Source organism: Daphnia carinata, chromosome 10, assembly GCF_022539665.2.
Source record: "Daphnia carinata strain CSIRO-1 chromosome 10, CSIRO_AGI_Dcar_HiC_V3, whole genome shotgun sequence".
In the NCBI taxonomy this organism is placed as follows: domain Eukaryota; kingdom Metazoa; phylum Arthropoda; class Branchiopoda; order Diplostraca; family Daphniidae; genus Daphnia; species Daphnia carinata.
In genome coordinates this window covers 4918692-4935848 of record NC_081340.1, presented here as the reverse complement: position 1 = coordinate 4935848, position 17157 = coordinate 4918692, and the positions used below count along the sequence as shown (strand labels likewise).

General features: G+C 39.4%; 1 protein-coding gene across 2 annotated transcripts in view; it reads left to right on the top strand.

The window, feature by feature from the left end:
- Nucleotides 1-17157, top strand: part of LOC130696459 (uncharacterized) — a 42614-nt gene that overhangs the window by 8134 nt on the left and 17323 nt on the right. For both annotated transcript variants that reach the window (XM_059497236.1, XM_057519536.2), the window contains exon 3: nucleotides 15062-15203. In XM_059497236.1, the coding sequence (XP_059353219.1) occupies nucleotides 15062-15203 (142 nt within the window). The remainder of the gene's footprint in view (nucleotides 1-15061; nucleotides 15204-17157) is intronic.

The following is a 17157-nucleotide window of genomic DNA, read 5'->3' as shown; positions in this document are numbered from 1 at the left end:
TTGACATTTTTAAAATACGAAAATGGGGGCATAGATAAAGGAATCAGTAATGACTCCTTTTAAACGCTCATCCATCAAAAAAAAAGCTAAATTCCAACAGCAGACGATTATTTCCAGAACTGATTGCCACATTGCCAGTTGGGACAAAATATTTTTCTCTTCGTTGTCGTTGAAAGAATTTCCGAAAAAAAAAAAAATATTTCCCTATTCCAAAAGTGTAGCCACGAGTATGTCTCTTACATTTTTCGTTTCCTCTTTGGCCCATAAATCGGTGATGGGCGCTCATATACGCCGGGTTTTAAGCCATGGAAAACGGGAATTTTTTTTTTTTTCCAGTGCCTCCGTCTGTCACGCCGGCCAATTCCTCTTTCAGCTCCCGCATGGAAAGAAGAAACGAATGGTGTGAGGGATTTTTTTTTTTTATTTTAAAAATTTTTTATTTTTTTTTATTTTTTTTTAAGAATGTTTTCTTGGTGTGTTCCAGCGGGGTGGCGGCGCCCGTCTGCCTAACATTCTTTCGACAATAATACATCGTTGCAGTCGTAGGGTCACAGTGAAATGGTTGAAAATGAAAAAGTTTTTACCAGGGGGAGAAGAAGAAAAAGAAAAAAAAAATGGCCCGAAGAGCCACTAAATAAAATCAGACAGCTGACGTATCGCCTGGCATCCATTTCACGCGTTACTGCATTTTCAAACACACACACACACACACACACACGTTCAAGGGGGAAAAGGGGGGACTGCCGTGAAGTAAAAGAAAAAGAATAAACATCATAGTAATCATACAAGTCATTTATTATTCATTACACAGAGACACACCTAGCGTGTCGGACAGGTCGTTTCGTGTTTGCTCCAATTTGATGTGCCATGTTTTTATTTTCTGGGACTTTTCTTAAAACTTGTCGTAGCTCCTTTTTTAGGGGAGGGACGGGGATGATGCCACAAGACTGATAGGGACCCACAACAAGTGTGTGTGTGTGTGTGTGTGTGTGTGTGGTGATGCTACACATTTTGATGGATGGTCGTCGTTCTCTAACGTAATAGACTTGCATTGTTATCGATGCCTCCTTTCTTGCTTTTTTGGACGATATTTATTGAAGAAGAAAAAAATAGGGGGGAAATCTTTACGACTGGCACACGCCAAATCCGCTTGGCAGAACACGTGATCCGTTGCGAGATGAAGGGGGTCGTGAGTGTCTGTGTGGCGGATAGAATTACGTTGGAAAAAAATAACTGGGCAAACAGCCAAAACTGTTTATAGTCTACTGGTTTCCCTCTCTCTCTCTCTCGCTATTACCGTGCCCTGTAAATGTGTACACATGTCCAGGTTTCTTTTATATTTTTTAAATCATATTTTTTTTAAATGGAGGGAGGGGACTTGTTTTACACAACAGAATGGAGAAGCGTTTTTCCATTGTTCTTCTTTTTTCTTTAAAAATGCAAGTGACGATTGAAGTGGACGTTGTTTCATTAAAAAAAAAAAACAAGTATTTCAATGACGTCCTCTAGTTCCAGTGAAATCTTATCTAGCGGACGGGTAGTTGTTACTTTGCTCAATTTTTTTTTTCTTTTCATTTTGCTCTGTTGTAAAACAATATTCATTTCGTTGTTTCATCGACGATGGCAGGGTTTTCTCTCCACGCCAGCGCATGTCGTGGAATGCGTTTTCTTTTTCACATACGTGTAAAATGATATCGCCGAGGTGTGTTTGTTTTCAAACTTCTATATAACCAACCCTCCGTCCTCCTTAAAAACGAATAATCATAAAAAAAAGCGGGGGGTTTCATCATCGTGGCGGTTTGTTTTGCGAGAAAGAAAAATTCCCTTCTGTTTCTGCACGTAGAGGACCTGTATGTGTACACGATTCTGATTACGAGATCGTGATTGGATGGGACTTTGACGTGCATCCTTCAGGCGGAAACGAACATCGTTGACGCGTTATATACCTCCGTCTATGATATAGTTTTTTTTTTATACAAACAAGCGTAACAAAAATCGTGCAAATTTGCATTTTCAGTTGATTGTTCTCTCTTGTCTCGTCTTATCATTTATTTGTTTAAAAAAAAATTGGCGTCGTGAAATATTTTTCGTTTGACGGCGAACCGGTTTTTGAATAGGCAAATTACGCGTTACATGGAATTGATTAGTGGGCAGACAAACTCACGACTTTTTTTTTTGCGAGAGAATTAATGAGATCAATCGATCAAGTGTTCTGAATTGTGTTGTAAAAACGTGCAGCTAACTGTAATCTAGAACACACAGAGAGAGAGACGTTTTCTATCGATCGGACCAATTAGAACAGAGTGGTCCCTCATCATCTGCAGGCCTGCGGCTTACGTAGAATAACATTTATTATTTTCAATCGATTTTTGTCCTCAAAACTGTTGTTATTTTCATTTTGACTCTTGAAGAGTTTCATTTTCACGCTGCAGAAAGAAAACAAACTTGTTTGCCCTACCCTCTGTCACCCCGTGCGCCCTCTTTTATTTGTGACTGTAGGGAGAAATTTAGGACGACAACGTGACCGAGTGTTTGTTTTCGGGACATGACGTCTCCCCCCCCCCCCTTTTTTTTTTCTTCAAATGTTTGTCATCAACGACAAACGATCAAAGTATGCCGTTAAACTATTGCAGTTATCGCACGAGTGGAGAGACCTTGTTATTCGTGTTGGTGGATTGCTCATTTTCTCAATTAGCGAGCTGTGATTGCCTCGTTATTAAGGCGTCTCCCTCTCTCTCTCTCTTAGGCACCTTGACTAGTAGCCAACACGATTTATTAACTAGGAGCGCCACACACAACAAATGATGATACTGGTTGGATGCAGTGAACCTGTATGCAACCGCCATGTATAAAAATACATCGCAAAGGAAAAGTTTCTTCTTTTTCCAAGGAAAGGGGAATTCAGTAACGTCTGTCCCGACGTATACACAGAATTTGAGGTCGATGGGACACGCACCACGTCTATGTACTATCTCCTCGTGTGTGTGTGTATAATTGATAAAACACGCGACCCAATGCCCCGCCAAAAAACGAAAAAATTGTTTAGTGAGCACTGGTCTTGGGCAAATTGTCTTTGTTTAATTATAATTATAAAGAAAGAAAGGGATTTTTTTTTCAAACATAAAAATTATGATTAGAAAGAATCGTGTAACTATGGACGGCGCGTATACGCTCGAGTGAGAAAGGGCCAGTCGGTGGACAGGTGTGCGTGATATTGGACATGTTAGACACACACACAGACACACACACACACACAAAAGAAACTTTGACGTGGACGTACTAGGCTACTAGTAGCTTTTGTACTGTCCAACAACTTGGCATTCATCCATCTTGTCTGAATAGAAAAAGAACAACTTTTTTCTTTTTGTTTTGTTCTCTTGTTATATCGATGACGTCGGGAAAGAATTTCAAACTTTTTTTCATTTTTTTTGTGATGTCGTTTTTTTTTTTTTTTTTGTTTCTCTCTACGCCTGTTGGATTTGTTTCAATGTGCGCAATTAAAATGGTCCACTCGAGCGAACCTAGCGGTACCGGTTGGGTTTTTGATAATGAAGCTGCCGTGCTCACGCACACATCCCGCCCTATTATTTATAGACGCTGAACAGTGAAATGCACCTATTAAAGTTTTCGACACAGTTGTGAAATATCGATCGTTTTTGTGCTACTCGACAACTGCGCCAATGAGCAATGTCTCTATTTTTTTTTTTTTCTTTCTCAAAGTTGCACGTCGTTCGGGACAAGGTGTCCCAACAAAGAAAATTGATTTTCAAATTCCCTAATGTGTCGTTCGTTTTACGAGTTTTTATCGACCGCCCGCAGCACATCTTTCGATATCTTTCTCATTTTTAACGATCACTTCCCATCCAGCACACATTGACTGTTAAAAGAGAGGACGTCTCCTGGTCTCTTCTCCTCTTCTTCTTTTTTTTTTGTGTTGTTTAACTGTTTTTTCCAGAGGGGTTGATTTACGGTGGAAGAGTTTCTCTGTTGGTCACGGGTTTATTTTCCAATAGTCTCATGTTTTTCGCTCCCTGCGTTTTGTGGCCGTTCATTAGCGAGTCATTTTTCATGGGCTCTGTCCGAAGAGCACCTCTTGAACATTTTTATTTTATTTTTAAAGAAATAAAAAAAAGGAGAAAGAGAGAGACCTCCCCAAGAAAAATATATAGCGCAGCTTCTTGTTTTGTTTAGTTGCGTTTGTTGTGTGTAAAAGATTTACTGTCGAGTTTCGTCCCTGTGACTTGTCACATCAATCCACTTTGCTTAATGATCGGTACCTTGCAGGGGTTGTTAAAATAAAAAACAATTTTAGCTGCCCCGCATCTTTGTGCCCTTCGTTTGGTGAATGTCACGAGTTCTTTCTTGGGAAGGAGATAAATTTAATTTTTTTTTTTTTTTTAAATAGATGCAAATTTGTCTTAAGCATATTATTTTCATTCCGTGATGTCTCAATCTGTGGAAATTACATTTAATTGTTTTTTTTTCTCTCACTTTTGATGACGTTGAAAATGTTTAGATCAAATTTGAAGTGAAAGCTTTTTGTGTGCGTTTTATTACAGCAGTCGTTAAAAGGTTACGCATCTAACGTTTCATTGCTGTTACATACTTTGATGCTGAAAGGCGGGCAATGAGCGTCTAGTGTCGGGTGAACAATCGATGGTAAAAAGAAAAGGGAAAAAAAAAAAGCCAGGGCTGGTGGTGAAGTTCGGCTAGGGGAGGGCATGACGGGCTAAGTGCCAGGCGTGGCGTAACCAAAAAAAAAAAAAAAAAAAAAGTGGGGGAAGGGGGTCTAAAAAAGAGTAACAGTCTAGTGCGAGTTTTGCTCGTTCTCTTATAAAGAAAATAAAAGCCGGGCCGACTTAATGGCTGTTGTGACGTTGTAATGAAATTTCCTTGCCCCCTCCCTTTTTAGCCTTCGTGTAAAGCACCGCGAAAGAGAGAGAGAGAGAGAGAAGGTTATTCAACACTTCTTCAGGTTTCGAACGATATGACATGGCTGGAATATTGAAAGTAGGGGGGAGCCGAGTTTCCTTATAGGTCCGGTGGATATTGCGTTATACTTGGGTGGCTTATATAAAGCCGATATCATTCTATTGGTAATCTTTTTTTTTCCCGCTTCTGATCCCATCTGCAACACATGCGTTTTTTTTTAATTTATATTCATCGTATTTTATTTTTCTTTTTTTTTTTTAAAGAAACGAAAATAAAATGAGTTTTCTGATTTTTTTTTTTTTTTTTTTGTGCGAGTCATGGACATCTCACTGTGATGGCGATGATGAGTAGGTTGGAAAAAAAAAAGATCAATGGAGAGGCAACAACATCATTGCGAGAAGAATTTTTGAATACATTTGTCGGTATTCTTTTCTATTCTACGGCTGGTACTCTATGTTTCTCTAGAAGAAAAGAAAACAGCTGTTGTGCCTAGTCATGTAACTGGTTGTCTGCTCGAAACGTCCATCACGCCTTAAACATTCAACAGTTCCCCAATTTTTATTATTATTTTTTTTTAATGGTCGATTTCCAATTTTTTAGTTGTCCGTTCTCACTTATTTGGGGGGGGGGGTGTCATGGAGAATAACATTCGAAATGAACCAATCAAATTGTATCAACTAAATGTATTGCGTTTCTCGTTTTTTTTTGGAGAAAAAAAAAATCTAAATTCATTGTCACTCTGGTGTCAAAAGGTCCATCAGTTCCATCACCGCCGCTGGAAAAACAGGGTGGGGGCGAACAGAATTTTCTTTTTTCCTGGTAGCGCCCCGCAGTCGTCGGTTCACTCTACAAAAAAAAAAAAAAGAAAAGAAATGGGGGGTGGGTCCCAATTTTTTTTTTCTTTTTTGGTGAGAGACCGAAAAATGGGGAGAGAAAACCCTTCCATCAGTGGTCCGCTCTATTGTATTTTTTTTTCTCACTGTCCGTCTGATAGATTGTGTCAGTCTGTTGTCATTGCATCTTTTTTTTTTCCAGTGGGGAGGAAATGGAACAAAAAAAAGGGTGTTGGAATCATCGCTCCCTTCCATTTCTTTTTAAAAAATAATTGAACCTTCGTGCGTTTGCGTGTGTTACATACACGCAGCGAATAAATGATATTTTTTAAATAGATAACATTGAATGGGAAGTGGAGGCTGTAGACGATTGGCAATCCTCTTATCAATTTTTATTTTTACACGACCCATTTATGCAGATGGTCCTTGTGGGAATTTGTGTTGCACGCGTGAGCCGTACCATCCGCCATACCTCGTTTACATAATAACACGGTGCAATATTTTCGGGCACTGGCAAACATCTGGTGTATCTCTCGTTATTAATGAAGGCAATTTTCAAGATTGTCCCTGTCACAACAAAATTTCGAAATAATTGCATTAAAATTTTGTTGGGAGTGCGAAATAACTGCGTGTATTTTTTTTTTTTATTTAAAGCTTTCCCGCACTACTCACGAATGTAGTAATGGCTGCTAGGTGGGGAGAGTTGCGTCATTTACTTTTCAAGTGATGCGGCCGATGGTTGTCGCCAGCGGTCGATGACCGAAGTTGATTGCCGCCTTTGCTAGGGGGGGAGGGAAACGAGGCTCTCGTCAGACGAGTGTAAATAGGTTTCGCCTCTAACCCACTAACGTGTCTAGTGAACAATCAACTATGTTTATTCCTCCTCCTACTCCGTGTTCATATTTTTTTATTATTTTTTTTTTTCGCCAGCCTTATTTATTTTTGTGTAATTTACATGCGCAAGTTCAACAGCCTCTCGCGTGTAGGGCTTCTGTTGACCGCAATCGTTAAAGGAGTAGCTCGTTTTTTGTTTTGTTTTTGCTTTCGCTCCCGGTATATCACGCCACCCACTTGATCGTTGCGCAACCAAGGCGGGGGTCTTTAATGAGCCAGACGTTTGATCGTTACCCAGTAGCTCCTCTGTTTACTATATTTATACACAACATATCGAACGAATATACAACGGACTCTCTCTCTCTCTCTCTCTCTTTTTTTTATTTTTTTATTTTTTTTTATTTTAGTGAATTCTATTTGTTCGTGTGTCTTTTTTTGTGTGTGAATCCGTTGTTAAAGAAGAAAACAAGTGCATTTTTCCCCCCCTTCCTTTGTTATTAGGGCGTGAACGCTGGCACGTAGGGGCAGTTAAAGTGTTTTGTGCGTTGGTCGACGCGTACGCAGAAAATGGAGGCCGTCCAACCGTGCTGTTGCGGTGAAGAATGAGGCCGTCCGGAATCCCATCATTCCGGATGGGACAGAAAGACAGTGAGGGTGTGAAAGATTGGGGCGTTAGTCGTGCGAATGGCCAAACATCACGCTAAAAAAAGAAACCGGCAGGATATCCGAGCTTCTTCTATTCATTTCGTTTTTATATTTTGGAGGGTACAAAGTTCTTGGGCAGCTCAGCCGGAATCGGTTTGGCGGCCCATTTTCTTCCGGACAATCTGTTTTGCGTGTCTTTTTACTAAAAATATGTGTGTTTGTTTTTTTGTTTTTTTCAAGATGGACGATCCATCAACAAGAGATGACATCGTTTGCCTCTTGGCTAAATCCACCGGAATTGGATGGATTCTCGATAACAATAAGCTAAACAGAATTCATTGAAAAAAAAAATGTATTGATCCATTTGGACCATAATCTCTTTTTTTTTTTTTTTTCATTACTTTAAAAGGCCATCTATTAAGATTTCATACTTAAGAAATGCACGTCCGAAAAATGAGCCGTTTGTGTTCGTGATTGAACGTTTTTCGCTTTGCTGGCCAGTTCACCTATTGAAATGAAAAAAAAAAGAGAAGAGAACTGCGGACTTGGATGGTTTGAAGTCATTGGCCGCCATCGTCGATGACTAATGATGATTCAGACAGCTTATTTTTTTCCATCTCCCCTCTTCTGACTTGTCAGCAACATCCCAGATGTGCATTCTAATATCTTTTTCGGGCTTGTCTGTTAGGAAATCATAAAAGAGAGAGAAAAAAAAAAGGGGGGGGGGGAGAGCAAGGACAACAACTTAATATCTACGACCGGAGAGAAGCTTATGGAACACGAGGGGAATTTTTTTTTGGCGAGTTAAAGTGAACCTGTCCATCATCTCGCCCCATTGAGCTCTTTTCACACTCTTTTTTTTTTTTGGCCATTTTTCGCTGGCAATTTGATTAATGATTGTTGATGACATTTGTGCCAAATGTCGCGGATGATGGTTAAAACTTTTGGCTGCGACATCGTTAAGGAAGAGGGACAACATTGGCCTGAAATTGGCTGTTATTAAAAGAGAAATTTCAAATAGCGGATGCCAGGTGCGAGGCGTTGATCCGTCGACTCTTCAGTTTGAACACGAAACGTGACGGGCCAAAATTGCCGGATTTTTATAATTTTTTTTTTTGCTATTCGGAAGTCTTGAATGCGTATTACATTTCTTATTGCTATAGTCGTAAACACAGAAATGAAGGTTCCAAGGGATCCGTGTAGCGAATGCGTGGATCCTACTCTGCCGAACAGCCGTACTAATTAAACATTCCCCCGCCCTCCCCTCTGCTTATTTCTCTCATTGCTCGTCTAGATGTTTCGGTCTTTATAAAAAAAAAAAAAAAAAAAAAAAAAACCGGGGTCGATGGAAAACGGAAAGAGGAACATGTGAATGTATAATATATGCATAATTGGCGCCAGATGCTCACTGGAAGAAGTTTTAAAACTCCGTGCTCCGGGGGAGTGGGCGCGTATTATTCTGTAGCTTATTAAAAAAAAAGATGTTTCAAGAACAATTTGCTCCATCCTTGATTACTCGCTATTTTTTTTTTTTTTTTTTTTAACATTGGCAGAGGGGCTAAACGTAGTCCGTATGTGGGTGTTTACGTTTTTGAAGTCGTGATAGCGAACGGCAAATGAAACTTGTAAAACAGAAGGCCCGTCGTCATTGACATTTGTCAAGACACAGTTTCTTTTGGATGTCTGAATTCATTTGAAACAAATAAAGCTCCTTTCTTTTTCTCTCTTTAATTACGAATAGATTCAACTTTATTTTTTTTTTTTTTTATGAAGAAAGAAAAAGAAGTTTGCTTAAAAACCCTTGTACATTTTGGTTTATGTCTGTGTTCGTATACATCTACTGAAGTTATTCCTCTGAACCGTTCCGGAAGTGTCCGGAGGGGTCGGAATATTTTTTTTTTATATACTTTTTCGATAGCACCAAGAAATGCCCATTCCATTTGATATTACTTTGCCTTTAAAAAAATGTCCGGCGTCCATGTTTTTTTTCCCCCCAATTCCCTTCTGCCAAGAGAGATAGTTTAGACAGTGAACTGATGCGGAATCGAGCGGAATAAAAGTCAGCCAATCGTGTAGAGAGACCCAGAAAACGCTGAGGGCCAAAGAAAAAAGGACCACTAGCCCCCACCAAGTCCACCACCACATTCAAAGACGGGCGGGGGGGGGGGGGGGAGAGATATCTCTAACGTCGGCCAGAAATCAATGATTCGTTACTGAAAGAAACCCTCCATAAGATAAAGAAAAATGAAGGAAAAATAAAAGTTTTGAAAGTCGCCAGACTATCAAATACTTTTGTTTTTTTTGTCGGGTGGAGGATGTCTGGAACGGGAATAGCTGATGGAATACCAACTACACACTGAGAGTGGAAGTTGTGTATTCCATTGCACATTAAACTCAAATGCTTATTTTCTAGACTTAATAATTTTTTTTTTAAAGCAGTAAAAATAGTTTTGCGTTCCAGCAAGGCGTTTGCTTAGAGTTATGACACCATCCGTGGCTAGGAAAAGAAAAGGTGGGCCTCGGTGTAGGCGTCTCATTGTTTTGTTTTTCTGTGATCGATGCGGTCGTTGATAAACTGGTCTGAAACTCTAATGAGACGATTTTTGGCAATGCTGGAACGTCTGGAACGTAAAAAAAAAAAAAAAAGAAAGAAATTTGGAGGGTCGTTTCAAACAGAGGAAATAAAGAATTGTCCAATCAAACAAATTTAGGCCGTAAATTACAAGACATTCCTCTTTTTTTTTTTTTTTTTTTTGTTCTTTTTTGAATGTGTATAATTTTTATTTAAAAAAAAAATATAGTTGCATAGCACGACGTAGTGGCGTGCGCGCTGGAAGAAGCTATTAGACGCGCGCCTAGGAGAGAGAGGCGAATGGCGCCGAATTGTTTACAGTTGACAGGCAATTTGATTGCTGTAATAAATTGGAAGACAAAACGGCCCCGTCGCGCTTATCGTCCCTTCTTTTTTCTTTTTTTTTTTTTTAGCTTCGCACAAGACCTACTGAATTCAAAAGTTTTTTTTCTTTTTCTTTATTTTCGGGAAAAGTCAAAAGAAGGAAACAACAGCCCAATGCACTCACTCGAACTCTGATAAAAAGCATTTCAAAATAAATTGAGTAAATTAAGAAGGAAAACACATTTGAGTGGCATCTGTTTTGCGGGTGGCATCGGTCCTTCTCTTTAATGTCATTATGATACAAGTAGCGATTTGAAGTGGCCGATAAAACGGTGCATTTAAATAGAAATTAGATTATTCCACTCTCTGTTGTGTTTTTTTTTTTTTTTTTTGCATCCACGAAGAGCTGCCGCCTCCAGATAAAAAAAAAAAAAAGTCAGCGTAATCACCGTGGAACTTTGTCTTCCGAAAAAGATGGTGACACACCATTGCGGTAGTCCTATCGTAAAAAGAAGGGGAAATGACGTTTCAAGGACTAACCCCCATCTTTCTATTGGTAACGGTGCCCATTATTTGCTTTTCTCACGGTGGCTTTGAACAAAAAAGAGAGAGACAGGGCCCAAACTGTGTGTGTGCAATCCATTCGTCACAAGAAAAGAAACACAAATTTATAGCAATAGCAACGAAACCCAATAGCGTTTTTCTGAATCTTTCTCTCTCTTTCTTTCTCGCTTTTCAAGGCAAAAAAAAAAAAAAAAAAAAAAAGAAATAAAATGCCAGAGACATATTTACGATTTTAGGGGATTTTTTGGTGGGGTGGAGGTACAACAGGAGAGACAGGAGCACCTGGATGTGTAAAAAAGGCCACCCGGATTCGTTTCCCTCTGCCCGTTATTCCTCTTTTCGTTAGAAAAGATACAACTCCCAGACATAGAAAAACAATGTTTCTCTTTCTTTGGGTTGGTTCCATTTTCGAAGAAAAAAAAAAAGAAAAAAAAAAAAAGAGAATCTCTTGTTTGCCTGTGATTTTAACGACTTTGGCCGTCTCTCTTTTTGCATTTTATATGCTCGAATGTTATTGGCTTTTTCCAAAGAGAGTTCACTGGTGTAAAAAAAAAATATTTTTGCGCACTTTTTTGTTTTATTGCCATTCGCTGACGATTCCGCGAAAAAAAAGAAAAAGAAAAATAGCTGGCCAACACTTTTATGGCCGTCTCATTTTCTTCTCTAATAATCATAAAAAGATTTGCCTGTTTTTTTTTTTTTTTCAAACTTCCAGCACGCAGCTTTTTGGACGGAACTAACGGGGGGGAGTTTGGGGCAGCGCGTAAAGCCATAAAGCACTCTATAGCTATAATGGCTCCATTAAGCTCTGGCTGTAAAAGACGCAGCCCGTTGTACAGGAGAAAGGCGGGTCGCTTTTCTAGAGGGGGGGAAATATCCAGCAAAGGTCGAGTTAGACTTGTAGCGAAAAATTACTCGAATATAAATAAAAGATTTAAATGACCATTTGATGAAAAAAAAAAAAAAATGCAGCTGATTGGTGCAAGAAGGGAAATCGTCCATCAATTTCCGTGTGTGTGTTGTTTTCAGTTATTTTTGAATGTTACGAAAAAAAAAAAAAAAAAAAAAAAGATAAATCGTTTGATGGAAGATAAACAGTTTTTTATTTTAAGTGGCTGCAGACACGAAACAGTTTTGTATCAATCGAGAAACAAAACAGGACGTTATTCAAATTGTATTGGGAAACAAAAAAAAGGTACACAAACGGACCTTTGTTTTTTTTTGGAAAATAAATATATTTGTCATTTTATTTTTGAGGCATTTTGAATAAGAAGGGAAAGAAACGCATGGGGGTGGAGTCGATTGTTTTGTCTGTTCCGGCTGGCAAGGTGATAAAATTTTATTTATGATGCGATGGCACGACGACGATGTGGGGCGCACAAACAGAAAAACTCCGATTTCGATCTGACAAAAAAAAAAAAAAAAAAAAAAAGTATAAAAGCGTTGGTAAATAATGGTCTGAAAAAACGGTCGGTAGAGAAGATCCCGTGCGTGCGTGTGTATTTGGGAAGAGGGGGGGGGGTATACAACAACTCACACAAAAAGCTGTGCTTTCCAGTGGGTTGGATGTGTAGGAGTGGAAAAGAAAAGGACTTTCCAATGTTCAAGTCCAACCGGGCTTATTTATTTATTTATTTAAATACCGGGAAAGATGTAGAAACAACAGACGAAAACAAAGTTGAGGAACCTAAAAAGAAAAGGTGGGCGCAACACGCGCGGTTTCCTCGGCTCCCCCCCCTCCGACTGTTTAATTTTTTATTTATTTTTTTTTTTTAAAGAAATAAAAGATATTTTTTTTTCTTTTGTTTTAACAATTTCTTAAAATAACAACAAACCCACCCCCGCCATGTTTTCCCATTTGAAGAAAGAATCGATTTGTGGCGGTGCGCCTTTTTTTATTTTGCGTCTGCTCCGTTCGACTCCCCTCCTGGAACATTTTTTTTTTTTTTTTTTTTGAAAGATATGTGTAGCTTTATGCTCACCAGGTGTGTCATGTATCAAAGCATTTGCTTTGTTTTGAAAGGTTTTCTTCTTCTTCTTCGAAACGGTGGAAAAGAAATGGGCGCGTGAAGTTTTTCATTTGTTTTCTCGAACTCATTTCCATGAAAGCGCCATTTACAAGACAGTCTTATTATTGTTTATATTTAATAAATAAATTTTTTGTGTTATTCATATCGACGTTGGAATTCCGGAGAGAAAGAAAACGTGAACAGACATTTTGGAAATTGTTTGTGTTCCAGTAAAAAAAAAAAAAAATGGCTGAATTTTTTTTTTTTTTTTTTTTTTTTTTTTTTTTATTGTGATCGTTTCTTTAGTTGTTATAAAGGTAACACCTACAAAATCGAACAACAACAAAAAAAAAAAAAAAAAAGAAGCTTAAACCTCCCCAAAGCTTAGTGGCTGGATCTCCTTTTTTTTTTTTCCAAAATACGGCATTCCATCCGGACAGGATCATCTGCACGGATGGAAATTCAGCAGCTGTTTCTTTTCGAGCTTTGTTGTTTAAAGAGAGAGAGAAAAAAAGAATGAGAATTTGATCCGTCTATAAGTGTTTGCGATTGGCTTCGCTGAAAACAAGACACAACATTTGAAATTATAATCTTGTTGTTGTTCTTGTTGTTTACCTCTTTTAAATCACGTGTCGTACTTAAAAATAAAAAAAAGAGAGAGAGGGGCTTTAAAAAAAAAAGTTTTGTTTCTTCTCGTCAATCGGTTCTCCATGGGCTGTTTAGTGTTGGAAGAAGAAGCCGTAAGGATCCTCATGATGGCCAAAGATTAAAAAAAAATAAATAAAAAAAAAAAAAAAAAACAAGAGTCTTGTTTTTCCATACATGGACCTTTTTTTCTTCTTCCAGTCGGCCCAAACTGTCAACCACATTGGGACATTTAAAGCCAGCGCAGTTTCTTTATTTCCGAGAAAGACATAAAAACCATAGAGCTCTTATTTTTTTTTTTTTTTTTTTTCCCTCCATTTCATAGGTGGATGAATAGGCCCTTTTTCTCTGTGTGTCTGACATGTTGTACGAACTCGTTATATTTTTTTTTTTTTTTTAAATACTTGTCAGCTATTGTGTTTTTAAAAGACGGAGGGGGGGGAGACAAGCGCATACCGATCGCTGTTGGAGAGTGTCAAAAAAGAATTATTTATAATCACCTTCCAACTGTCTTCTAACCTCACTTGTACCTCTTGATTTGCGGAATGTTTGAATTTAGCGCCTCTGAATTTTCTTTTATTTATGCGGTTGCGAAGTCATTCCGCATTGTCGGAATAGTTTTTTTTTTTTTTTTTGTGCAGTCGGTTCCATCCATGGGGGTTGTCAATTATTGACGGGACAAAATGTTTTCACTGCCACAGAGAATCCTGTGGGGGGGGGGGGGGGGAGTTATGTTTTCGAATGGTTCAACCATTTTTGTTACTCTTCTTTTTTAAAATGTGTGGGTAAAAAAGATGAGCCCTGTGAGCGTCCCCCGCTGGCATTTCTGGAATAATAAGGTGACAGCTTGTCGTTGGCAGTTGTCACTCGTCTGTATGTGTGTGTGTGTGTGTGTGGAACTCTTGCGCCATTCTTTAGCATATCGCTCAACGGAACGACGTCGAGACTGGGATGTTTCTTTTGGGTTCTTCTCGAATAGAAAAGAAAGAGCGAAAAAAAAAATAGGAGGAATGAATGCTCATATCTTATACCGGTAGTAGAAGATGCTCTACATAACTTGTCTCTCTTTCTCGGCCATGATGGATGGTGATGGAACGTGAACGCCTTCAAGTTCTGCTGTTCTTCGTCTAGTTTTCGCTGCTGCGTCCATGAAACATTCATGAAAGGCTAATAGGTCGGGCGCACACATGACGTTTTCTAAAGCTTTAATTAAACGGCTCCTATTTTACATCGCAGTCGTCGTCCAATTTGAATGAATTATCAAAAGATGGCCGCTCCTCTTGGACGCCGACGTTTCTTTTTTTTTCCCCCTCGACGACCAATTGCTTCTCTTTCATTTTGATGGGCTATTTTTCTTAATTTTTTTTTTTTTCAGTAAAAATATGACAAAAAAAAAAAGATTCAATCGATTTCGTGGCCTCGTTTTTATTCTTATTGTTACATGGAACACTCCCACTACAACTGTTTACTCCCTCCCCCTACTCTCTGATGTATCTCTGTTGTTTGACGGCAACCATCTATCACGTCCGGTCGCGACAAACATCATCTTTTTCTCTCTCTCTCTTTCCCCCTCCGTTTTTTGTTCGTGTGTTTTTAGTATTATTATTTTGATGTAATAAAAAAAGAAGAAAAGATTGTCCCCCCCCCCCCCGTTGAATGTACATCTTCATTCAATTAATTTTTGTTTTGTTTTGTTTGAACAGGATCCACTTGCCAGCTGCCGGACGCTTGGCGAGGAACTTGGTTCCAGTCGGGACTGAACACGGTGCGCATCAATGAAACGACCATCGATTTTAAGGGCAAATGTTTAGAAAGCGATGGCGAATATTACCTCTTCGAAGAAAAGTAAGTCTCCCTCTTTTTATTTGTTTGTTTTGTCGCTGATTTTTTTAAATTATTATTTATGGCGCTTGTTTTTCTTTGGTTTTGTCCAGCAAATGTGGGTCTTATCAGTTGCGTCGTTTCATGTTGTCCTTTTCGGCTGGTTACACGCGTCTTGGTGTGTGTATATATATGTATGTATATATATATATAGGATATGTGGGGTGTGCGGGTTGGAAGTCTAGATCATTGAGGTACTCTGGAGAGTTGAAGGGAACGACATTCATCTTTGATGATCCGAAAAAAAAAACAGAAATTGTTCCTTTTTGTGTGTGTGTGTATGTGTGTGTGTATGGGGAGAGCAGAGTCTGCGTTAGACTCTCCGGGGAAGCATCTTATTAGCATAACGACGACGACGTCTCTTATCTTCCCTTCTTGCCTATATCTTGTGTGTGTGTATGTTGTGTCATTTTCTTTTTTTTTTTTTTTTTTTCGAAAGAGATCGTGAAACGTTTCTGAAGAGTCTGGAAGAGATGGAACAATTTCGGCTACCGTTAGCCGCTTTTTCTTTCTCTCTCTTTCTATCTTATGTATACGGTGATAGATCGATACTTGAGCTTTGTATACACACACAGTTTACACACACTAGTCCTCTATGAGTGTGTCTCTTTTTTGAGGGAGAATCTTGAGGGCCCTTTTGGATATACAACAGCCGCAACTGGATGTACTGAAGGGAGGGGGGGAGGAGGAGGAGGAAATGCGATGGATATCTTTGCGATAGACGTACAACTTACACCAATCGTACGTTGCATTGGTGGAGGCCGGACTTTGCTCGTACAACATTTTCGTGTATATTGTTTTGACTTACACGCAACTCGCTACTAGGATTTGTTGTGGCAAAGGCGAACAAGTCCCGAAGCGTTGTGTTGCTATCCTACTAAACCCTCCCCCCCCCCCGCCCCACTCCAGCGCGCGTTCGGGATTTTTTGCCGTCTGATCTGACAATCAGACTTGCAAACAAACAATCGTCAGTAGAGAGTGGGGTATGCCGAAACGTGAGTTTCTCTTGTTTGTTTCGAGAACAGAGACAAAAGCTCCAGGGAATGTATTGGATATGGGGGTAGTAGGTCTGTGTCTTGTAGTCGGAGCAGTGCGAGTTGTTGAATATCTGATCTGTTTGGCTCGCGCCGATTGTTTCCAAAGCCCGAAACTTTGTCCTGCCCGATGGCTGAAATTGAATAAAGAGAGATTCTGATTGTTTTAGATCCCCCTCCTGTAAACTCTACCGCCCCAAAGCGATTTGCAATTATGATTTTCCATAGAGGGCAAGCAAGAACGGCGAACAGTTTTAGAAAAATTTCCCGACGTCATGCTCTTTGATGATCCAAACTGTTTGTTGGGTTTAAGGGTTAATTTTATGCAAGAGGTAGGTTATAATGGGGGAGGGAGGGGGGAGATAGAAAGCCGGAATTCTGCTTTTTCTATTGAATATTGGCAGGGAGATGGGAGGGGAGGGAGAGGGTGTTGGGTATCGGGACAAAAAGTTCTTGTTGTCCAGGGCCAATATGTTATAGTTTGTTGTGTGTAGTTGATTCAGAATAGACGGGGGGGGGGGGGGGGGAGCTACGCGGATGTTTCGGTTCTGTTGATGAATAAAGGTTTTCTGGGAGAGACGTTCATCTGAAATCTCAGCTGGAGTTGATGGTTGAATAGGGCTATTCGGATGGGAAGGTTTATTTTTTAAAGGACGCCTGCGGAGAGAGGGTTAACTCAATTCCCAATCTGTGGCCATTTTGTATCCGACCTAATGTACGAGAATTGAATTTCCATTCATTTTTTTTTTTTTTTTTTTTCTTTCTTACTTTGGGGTTCGAACCTTCTCTTTCATTTTTCCTTGCAAGGAGCTACCACTGTTGAGTGTGTGTCGATGGGGGGGTTGATGCACGTTTGTGAGCACATCCGTCGTTTGTATTCCCAA